This window comes from Temnothorax longispinosus, chromosome 1, assembly GCF_030848805.1.
Source record: "Temnothorax longispinosus isolate EJ_2023e chromosome 1, Tlon_JGU_v1, whole genome shotgun sequence".
In the NCBI taxonomy this organism is placed as follows: domain Eukaryota; kingdom Metazoa; phylum Arthropoda; class Insecta; order Hymenoptera; family Formicidae; genus Temnothorax; species Temnothorax longispinosus.
The window spans coordinates 359,467-369,597 of NC_092358.1; the positions used below are offsets into that span (position 1 = coordinate 359,467).

Below are 10,131 nucleotides of genomic sequence, written 5' to 3' on the forward strand. Positions count from 1 at the left end.
TTCCATCCTTTACGTCGATTGTTATTTTGTATAGCAGCATTTTAAAACTTTTTATCACTAATATGTTATAATCATATTGATTATTAGATTAATGCAATATTACAATCTTAGACTATAACTAAAAAATAGCGAGAATTTAATTATGCATCAGTAGAGACGTTAGAAGACAATAAAAGTTAATAGAAAAATTAATTCGGATGATAAAGTAGGCGAAACTCAGGTTTCGCACCGCGAAATCTCAGAAATTTACTCCTGATGTATCAGGCTAGCATGTTAGGCAAGGAGGTTGACGGAGATATTCGAGCAGCGGCACGCCTACCCCCACTATTACCCATCGCCATATTGGAACGGCGCGCCGAGCGCGCGACGAGGATGGCCAGCCTACGGCCAATCAGAGCGCTGGCAGGTATGCATAGGAGGGGCAGTGGGCTCCCGCGCTCTGACCAATACCAGCGTGATTACGAGGAGGCAATGTGGGGAGACAACACCCGCGCGGCGCGGCGCGCTCGGAATACCTACTGCCACCTCCTTGCTCATCATGCTTTCCTGATACATCAGGAGTAAATTTCGCGGTGCAAAACCACGGAAATTTACTCCTGATGTATCAGCAAAGCATGATGAGCAAGGAGGTGGCAGTAGGTATTCCGAGCGCGCCGCGCCACGGTGACAACGCCCGCGCGGCGTGGCGCGCTCGGAATACCTACTGCCACCTCCTTGCTCATCATGCTTTGCTGATACATCAGGAGTAAATTTCGCGGTGCGAAACCACGGAAATTTACTCCTGATGTATCAGCAAAGCATGATGAGCAAGGAGGTGGCAGTAGGTATTCCGAGCGCGCCGCGACGCGCGGATGTTGCTCCCCACATTGGTCGCGTTCAGCAAACCAAGCCGCTCAGTAGCGGTCGAACATGATTGGCTCTTACTTTTAGAACCAACCGCAGAGTGGTCTGGCCTGCACCGCGTTATATTTTCTACACTTGAAACAATTAAAGAGAGAGAAAAGGAGAGAGGAAAGGAGAGAGGAGGCGAAATGTATATACATCAAAAAGCTGAACTACAAAAGACAAACCTTATTTGCACAGTATTTGAACACTATGAGATCTCGTTTGCCTTGGGAATTAAAGAAAGTACACGACGAAGAGATTTCTGTCAATTCTGTTTATTCGCTTCTCTCGAGATTTACTTATTGTTTTACCTAAAATATAAACGTAAAAACAGGACAGTCCTTTCAATATGACTCTCGTCTAATTAACACACTAATACACGCCCTATGTACAATATTTCGTATATACAATAATGCACGTGTCGTCGTCGTCGTCGTCACTGTACGTGTTACAGGTGTCGTGAAAAAAATAGTAATTGCAACATTTATTAACACCCTAAATGATACGTTAATTAAACGAGGCGTATAATACAGACTTCATTTCCACTCTCCATGCCGTCATGCAAAATACAAAATATCTGATCTGTGCGAAAGAAATTATCGTATTTGTTTTTTCTTATTTTTTTTTTTCAGTCGTGCAACGTTTTTGCAAGTTCCGATGGGAGACCATGTTCAGCATGAATTTTATTTTCATATATCTATGTAAAGTACCAGGCAACAAATCCATTGCGTCATTATCAGTAATTCGATTAGCATATTGTAACGGAGTTAGCATGGAACCGCGTCCAAATTACTTTTTTTGTTGGCCAGGTCCAATAGACGTGACATAACTGCGCATGAATTATACAGAACAGTAGCCAGTCTCTCACATATCGTTGAACATGACGCATTGATTTTGTAATTTCTCGACGCTGACGCTGACGGAGTTTGTAGCAAACGCCTTACAAAATTCACTATCGACAGATTTGGTTGTTTCGGATCGTATATCGCAGATTTATTGCTGAAATATTTGTACAAAATATTTGCACAAAATTAAACTGCATATAAGTAAATTATTAAAGCTGTCACAATAACAGCGTGCAGAAATATGATCTTGCTTTGGTGAAGCACACTGGTATATAATTTAACATTGAATTTGCGAAAAGGAATCACCTCTAATTGATTCATTTTAACGAGTCTCAGTACAACAATAAATTACTGCTACTGTAACGAAAAGGGACTGTGTAATCAAGGTACTGGAAACTCCCATACATTCTCTAGTTAATCCATTAATCTCTTTTACACAATCGCACTTAGTTTTATATTAACTCTTTATATCGATAATCGTTCAATAATTCCCTATTCATTTTTCTTTGGAGCAAATAAGCGTCTAGCATCATTGTCTTTGTAAGACTCAGCTAAGCTCCGGTTATATCATAAAATAATTTACAAGATATTCAACGTATTTTCAATTAATAAATACAATTCCGATCCACATCTAAAGAGTAATTGGACATTATTAGTCCGCGAGAAAACACGTGGTTGATTATCTCACTTGGAATATTAATAAAATATCAACAAAAATTTCAAGATTAAATAAATTAAACATTTCAAAATGGGGAAAGACCACGCCATTTCTTTCATAAATAAAAAAAAAAACATTTCTAAAGACTATACGTATAAAATAACTTTTCACAACGATTCAATGATATGTCTTCGTTTTATCAATGTTTTTCAGGAGCGAAATCAAGATAAAAATTAATACTTGATGATATACCATGATATAAGCAATACAAAAATTACAGGCGGATAATAAGTAAGATAATCATCCTTTGTTTGCCTGTTATTATCCTATGTAATATTTGGTCAAATCATTTCTGATATAAACCAATAAGCGATCTTGTCATTTTGTATATCTAGTATTGGCATATAAATAATTATTGCTACTAACATACATTTCTTCAACCCACATGTGTATCGATAAAATAATTGTTTTTTTTTATATAACATTATTTTAAATTTTTGTTGCGTTGCACATATACATAAGGATTCGAGGACAAAACAGAATTCATTTTGCTCCATGTGTTATTTCAGATATATATATAATGTAGTTTTGATTCTGTTATACTATACATTTGTCTTGAATTTGTACATAAAGTGGATTTCTTATTTCTTCTCTCTCAAACTACAATATTACAGTATTATAGTATGTGATCATTGTGGAATTTTCTTAATAACTACGAATTATATTTCTTATTTCTCGCGCGTATGTTTGTGTGTGTGTGTGGTGTGTATCACATACATACATGGATATTTCGATTTTGTATAATATAACAGAAAATGATGTGCAATGTATTACTAATTAAAAATGATGCTTAAAGTTTTAAAATATACATACATATAATTTATGTGTAAAATAAAATAATATATTAGAATCTTTTAGACATAGTGGGTTGAATACATTATCTCAATTTCAAATAGCATCAGGCACTGTCAACCCTTCGTAAACTTCACAATAAATTCAAATCTGCATTTAGCGTTTTGACATACACAAATGTTTTTGGTATAATGCTATCTACGACGGGTTTCGCGAAATGAAAGCTAATGTTGCAACTCGCGAAAGGAGAATCTACTGCAATCAAGGATTTCTATTTGTTTTCCCAATATTTTAATTTGGTAAACTACACAATAATAAATTCTTTCATAAGGTGCGATTTCACAATCTCCTCACATATAATAAAAGATATGTTTTCATTTTTATATACATATACAGAGATTGCGACTATTATTGTATAATACGTCATCAATGGAAAGTCATCTCGGTTTTGCTTTTATAAGAGATCAACAAAGTACATAACGAAATTTACAGACAGTTCGGTACAGTGTTAAACTATGGCATTTTATTAAACTTAATAGTATAGATCACGAAAGTGACTGCAGGGAGGTTAAATATAAGAAATGTCAATCGTATGAGTGTAAGAGTAATATAATTGTTCTGTCCTAAATTCGACACGGTCGCTGAGATAGAAATTTTCGTAGTTCATTTGATTGCACTTGCACTGCCGAAACTTTGTGCACGGATTCGTATATATTTCAAGGGTAAATATATTATCATTCTTATATAATTATTTCGCATTACCCGCAGTCAATTATCTTGTATGCCAGCATACAAGACATTTGCAATATGTGCGCCAAATGATATCCGGCAAAATTCCGACATTATGAAAAATTACATCATAGTAGATGAAACAAACATGCGAACGTATTTACACGTATAACGATATACGAACACGCATTTATTCGTGAAGGATAAAAAGTACGTTGCGCAAATATGTTAAGATTGTGTGTTACTTGGGATCGCTCTTCGAGTATCCAAGATCTCAGATTAAGACTTAAAACAATTAAGTTTTAGAAAAAAATATATAATAAAATTTGATATATATGTGGTTGAATATTGCTCCGTTTTCTTTCACATTACTAATAGAAGTGGTAAATAAATTATTGCTTCAATTCATGACTGCAAAATGCCACGTGATGTACTCAAAATTTCTATTTAATTACCCATAAAGCCAAAAGTAAAACATAAAAGTGACGTGACTGTTATGGTTGACATCGAAAATGCTATTGAAATTCGTTGAAAAATTCAAGATCGCTCAGGTTTTTCCTGCAATTATCAAAAGTAGCCTCATTTCGGGGAGATCGAAACCGCTACTAAAACATGTGACAAAAACTTGCACGAGAGTTCCTTCATAATTTATGTCCTCCACACTATTAAGATAATGCCCTGATTACACATATATCTTAACAACTTATCTTCGTGGCACCATTGTGATTCAGCTTGTGATTTATAGCGCAACCGTCCTCTTGAATGTTTTTAAGATATTCTTCTAACAGCGACGCCAAGTTGCGTCGTTTAAAGCGTAATGATTCTTTTACTATGTCTTTTACAAACGCAAGCCGTATATCTAGAGTCCCCTGAACTTGATGTAAGTGTGAGAACAGTGTTGCGTAATCTGAAACGAAATGAATTGATCACGTGTTAACGCTGTTACGAGAATGTTATCGTTAGCGGTATAGTAGATAAGTACGTCAATCTTTTATTAATCATTAATCTCGCGACGTTTCTCAGGATATAAAAGAGAACCGATCGGCGCGTCGAAGACTTACTTTTCCCTCTTCTCCGCACCTCTTTGTAAACAAGTCCCCGGATGCTCAAATTGTGTCGCCTGATGTCCTCCAGTTCCTTCTTCGTCAGCTTCCGCTCTCTCTCGATCTTCGGCTCTCGATCTCGTTTCTCCTCCACGTGATTCGTCAGTTTCTCTTCGGTGACACCGTCCACAACTCGCACGCTGTTCTCGATACAATCGTTAACCGGTAACCGACTACACTCGTTCTTCGCGTTATCTGTCCGTTCACTTTTAACATCACTCTTCGGTACCGTGTCAACATTGTTAACTATCGGCGTCAGAACGGGCGGCGTGTCCATATGATTGTTAACGTGCTCGACCGGGATCGGCTCGAAAATCGGTATGACCGGCATTTCCGCGAGACCGTTCACCAACTTTTCGGACGCGCTCGAACACGGCAATGACGCGTGACCTGGCGATACGTTGGGCAAACCGGGCAGGATCGGCGGTACGCTCGTGTCGGCGATTGGTGTTGCTGCTGCCGTAACCGCTACTTGGTTCTTCGTGTCCTCCATCACCCAAGGAATCGGGGAACTCGGTGGAGTAAGCGTATACGATGGCCGTCGCACGATCACGTCTTTCGGTATGGGCCCGGGCTTCCTCTTGTTAGGCGGTGGCCTCGGGGAAGACGAGCCTCCGCTGTCCGACTGCGGCAAGGTGCGCTTGAGACCGCCCTTCGACGTCGAGGACGTCGCGCCGACTATGTCGATATCCGCTTCGTCCACCATCATCCTCTTGTCTATCTTGAAGGGATTGCCTACGATAGAAATGTAACATTAATTATCTTTTTATATACCAATTATTTATGGAAAAATTAAACTTTGGCAAACGTTTCGCTGAATAATTACCGAACATATGCTGCCTAACCGGTACGCTTTCGATCTCTCTCAACGGCGGAGTCATCCGTTTCAGATATTCCTGATAATTTCCCATTTGAGCTAAAGGCATCGAATGAACGTAATCGTCGTCGAGTAACTTTGTATGCAACAAGCCAGGTTGCAAGAAATTCGCGCGCATCCGCACGACTTGATCGAGCAGGGACTTTCTCGGTACGTCGAAGGCGTTCCTGTAACTGTGCGCACCACGTTGCTGCTGTTGATTCTTCACCAATCCGACGACGAAACCTCCAAACTCGTTCAGCTGATCACGAAGACCCGTGAATTTGTCTTGCAACAAAGGATGGGACACCTACGGAGCACACATACAGTTTGGTAACAATTAAAGTAATTTATGATATCAGAGATCGACTTTTAATGTATTCAATTTACCAAATCTTTCTTCAGCGGTGTCTTCGGTATAACTCTCACCCCTTCCGTCACCACACTCGTACAATTAGATAAATTCTTCGTAAGGTTCGAAGCGGCGACTTGCTTGGAAATGACCTCGTTACAGAGCCGATCAAATTCGATCTTGGCCTGATTCTTCAATCGTTTTAGATAATTTAAGACACTATATGATAAAGAGTTATCCATGTTATCGGGTATCAATGTTTGTGCCAGAGGTGCGGACGCACCCATCCTGGTTAACGCTCTCCTCAACGACTGCAACAAAAGACGCTCTGATAAAAATGTTTTCGGAACACGTAATTATATTCGCACAAATATAGAAAAACTTACGGCGGCGTAATAAGTAGGCATGGTCCTTATGTAACCCTGGAACTGCGCCCTCCATTCAGGTGTCGGTTTTTGCCTGTGTACTTTGAAGAGCTCTTCCAGCAGCGGTAGCAGCACGGGATAGTTATAAGGCATGACGAAGAGATTTACACAAGTCAAGTTTGTACTAGCTTTCAAGTAACCGAACGGATGGCCCACTTCGCTCGATTTATACGAATTAGCAACGAACACCTGCCAACACGTTGTCGGCTGTTTCCGCGCTAAGATGTACTGCGTCAGCGGGCTCGGTTCCAGCTCGTATTTGTCGAACGGTAGATTCTCGATCACCATCGGCTCCTGACTGGTGCACGTGAACTTGACGTTTGGATGCGCGGAACGCGGCGGTAACGAGCTGGCGCTGAGATCCGGCCAGAAGCTCTCGGGGATCGGCCAGAAGCCTACAGCGAATCCCTTCTGAGCCGAGCGCGGTACGTAGATCAGGCGTCTGCAGGAATACCAAGCCGTGTTGTTCGGCGCTAACGCGTTCGGATACTGAGCGCGCGGACCGTTCGCCGCGTTACCGTCGTCCTCGTTCTCTTCCTCGTCCTGGTGCTGCGGGGCCTGTTCGTTGGTCAGCGGTGGTGGATCGGGACCGATCTTTTCGAAATTTATCACCACGCCCGATTGCACCTTTTGTACCAGCGAATCTATGCACTGTATCATCATCCTGAATGACGTAATGCAGTACGAGCGACCTGTAATGTCCAAGTAACGAACAACTTAAGTTTAAAATTTATCTCGACCCTTTTATAACATATATGCTTTGTGTCGCAAGCGTTTTCATTTGAAAAATGCAAAACTTTGCGGTTCTAAGATTGCTAAGATTGCAAGCTGCATCTCCTTTACCTCCAGTCACTTCGCACATTGCATCTATCGGCGATGCGTCACTGGCCACCAAGCCAATATCTCGTTCAACGGCTGGTGTCCCCGATAAACGCAGCACCAAAGAGAACAATCTCTGGTCCCATCTAAATGGCTCCTTCGTCAGTTCGGATCCAGGTATTGGGGAATGCATCGGTAACGTGAACTAGAAAGAAAATGCAATAGTAATGTCGTTTGTATCAAAGACGTATAAGTAATACTTTTTCATTTTTCTTTTTTTTTTAGGATACTACTTTCTCATCTTTTACAATAAAAAGGAAATTACGGTAGGAAGATAACACTTACATCTTGGTGGACCCCGCTGTTGGTCGTATATTTTCCTCCGTCTGTTATAACAACTATAACGGACGGTTCCAAGTAAAACGGGCATCTCCCTTGGCCGTACGTGTCTATGCCGGTCTGCATACGATTTATGTTCAGCACATCCAACGCGTGCTTCAAGGCGGCACCTAGGGTCGTCAAGCCAACGCATTGCAAGTTTTTCAGTTCGTTCATAAAAGTTGCCAGGTTCTCCTTCCATCCTGCCTGAGAAAGCATCGAAAAACATTATACGCACAGCTCTCCCAAGATAATTTCTAACTTAATATAAAATTATTCTTTCTCTTTTGTGAAACAAAGACAATTTTATTTTTATATGCGGCATGAATTCGTCAAAGATTCCTATCACTATCAGGTTCAAAGAAAAAGGGGGATGTAAGACACAATGTAGACAATTCCAAATATCTCTGGCAGATTTTAAGAACTGTAACTTGAATTTTTGACATTACTATGCACAGTCGAATTCATTCAAGCGTCAGTAATACATAAATAATAGAAATACACGACGCTGTTAAGTGAAATTTCAGTAATCTTGATAATTCGAGGAAATGTCCAACGTGTTAATCTCTCATGTAAATATTCTACTTTTTAAAGTTGATAGATAAAAAGTGCGTTGTTTCTGACGACTTATTCCGTATATATTTTTGGAGAATGTATCGCATTTCCAACGACGCGCATCTTTCGCAGCCGTGTGCTGTGCACAGGGTAGAGGACGAGGGCGGGGAAGAAGGGCATGGAGAAGTAGAGGGAGAGGGCCACGCGAGAGAGGCAGAGACACGGTCGTTCCCGCTACTGTGCATTAATTATTCGGCGCCATTAAGCGAACCTAACCCAACTCGAGGTTGAAAGGAAGGGAGGGAGAACGCGGACGCGCTTCTGTCGAGGAGCATCCGCGCGAGGATGGGCCTGAAGTTTTGACGACGTGAAGGGCACAATGTAGACAATGTAGAAATGCAGGATAGGAGGCGCGCGAAAGAAGGTGGAGCGAAAGAGAAAACGAATGAACAGAGGGAGGGGACAGGACGCGCGTGGCGAGGACGATACCTTGATGTTCTGAGGTGGATCTTCGAAGGTCAGGAGCATGTAACGATCCCCGCGGCTCTCCGGCGATCTCTGTCGTACCTAGAAAAAGGGATTATTTCACTTTTTCTCTTTAATTTCTGCTTCACGCGCGCGCGACGTCGCGCCACCCCCCTCGTCCACGAGCGAGCGAGCGAGCGAGAAAGAGACGGAGAGAACGCAGAAAGGGAAGACGAAAGAGACGGATATACTTCCCTCTTCTTTTCCCGTCTCCCTCCATCCCTCTGTAACCCGCCTGACACGACGACGAGGACGGTGACTCCGCTCTCCGCTCGGCGCGGCGCGGCGTGGCATGGCGCGGTGCGGCGCGGCGGATAAAAGCTGTGCCCGCCAACCTCGGGGCGTACCTTGACGAAGGTCTCCACGGCGCTCTTGGCTACGTCCAAGAGCGTAGGCCGACCCCCCAAATAAGCCCTCTGATTCATGGAGGCCGACGTGTCGATCAGAAATACTATTATGGTCATCTTCGAGGAGAGGACGGCGACGATGACGGCGGTAGTAGCGGCGGCGGCGGCAGCGACGGCAACACAGCGACGGTGACGGCGGTGGCGGTGGCGGCGATAGCGACGACGACGACGGACGACGACGAGTCCTGACGATACCCGAATCGCGCTCGCGCGTCGTAACGTGCTCGTGCTCGTTTATGGACTGGCGAGCACCGAGACGCGGACGCGGACGCGGCCTCCCGTCGTGCTGGCCCCCGTCGAAACTAGCTAGTTAGGCGCCCTACGGCAGCGGCGATGACGACGACGACGACGACGGTGACGGCGGCGTGGAACATTGCTGCCACGACCATTGAACGGCTCTGCCAGCGAATACGCTCTCCGAAAAACTTCTCTTTTATCGTAACGGCGCTCGCTTGGTCCGTTTCTCCCTCCCTTCCTCCCTCTCTCTCTCTCGCTCTCTCGTTTGTACGTTCTGCCGAGTGCCGCGCGCCGTGTGTATATATACCCAATGAATACGTACGCGCGGAGCACGCGAGAGTATGCGAGATCGGAGTATAAGGAGTATATCGCGCGTACGTGTGCTGTCACCTCTCCCACCTCCCCTCGCGCCGTACCGAGCGTCTCTCTCTCTCTCTCTCTCTCTCTCTCTCTCTCTCCCCCTCTCTCTCCTTAAACGCCGAGCGCAGTCTCCCTCGCTTAACCT

At 43.1% G+C, this 10,131-nt stretch overlaps 1 protein-coding gene across 2 annotated transcripts; it reads right to left on the bottom strand.

The window, feature by feature from the left end:
* Positions 1–1,144: 1,144 nt before the first annotated feature.
* Positions 1,145–9,996, bottom strand: Ints6 (integrator complex subunit 6). 2 transcript variants are annotated; one of them, XM_071773484.1, is made up of 9 exons: positions 9,330–9,995; positions 8,947–9,024; positions 7,870–8,109; positions 7,549–7,729; positions 6,667–7,397; positions 6,319–6,591; positions 5,899–6,238; positions 5,031–5,807; positions 1,145–4,876 (listed from the first exon to the last, which is right to left on the bottom strand). In XM_071773484.1, exons 1-9 carry the CDS (start codon positions 9,444–9,446, stop codon positions 4,665–4,667), a joined length of 2,949 nt encoding a protein of 982 aa, XP_071629585.1. In that variant the 5' UTR covers positions 9,447–9,995; the 3' UTR covers positions 1,145–4,664. The 2 variants fall into 2 exon arrangements, with proteins under 2 accessions (XP_071629585.1, XP_071629593.1); XM_071773492.1 differs by lacking the exon at positions 8,947–9,024 and having other exon boundaries at positions 9,330–9,996.
* Positions 9,997–10,131: the final 135 nt, after the last annotated feature.

What these genes read in the sequence shown, in the direction of transcription:
- Ints6 (XM_071773484.1), bottom strand. Translation starts at nt 9,446, where the DNA reads ATGACCATAATAGTATTTCTGATCGACACGTCGGCCTCCATGAATCAG. An exon ending in AATGTGCGAAGTGACTGGAG is followed by an intron (nt 7,398 to 7,548) that starts GTAAAGGAGATG and finishes TGGACATTACAG; the next exon opens with GTCGCTCGTACTGCATTACG. An exon ending in GGTTAGGCAGCATATGTTCG is followed by an intron (nt 5,808 to 5,898) that starts GTAATTATTCAG and finishes TTTCTATCGTAG; the next exon opens with GCAATCCCTTCAAGATAGAC.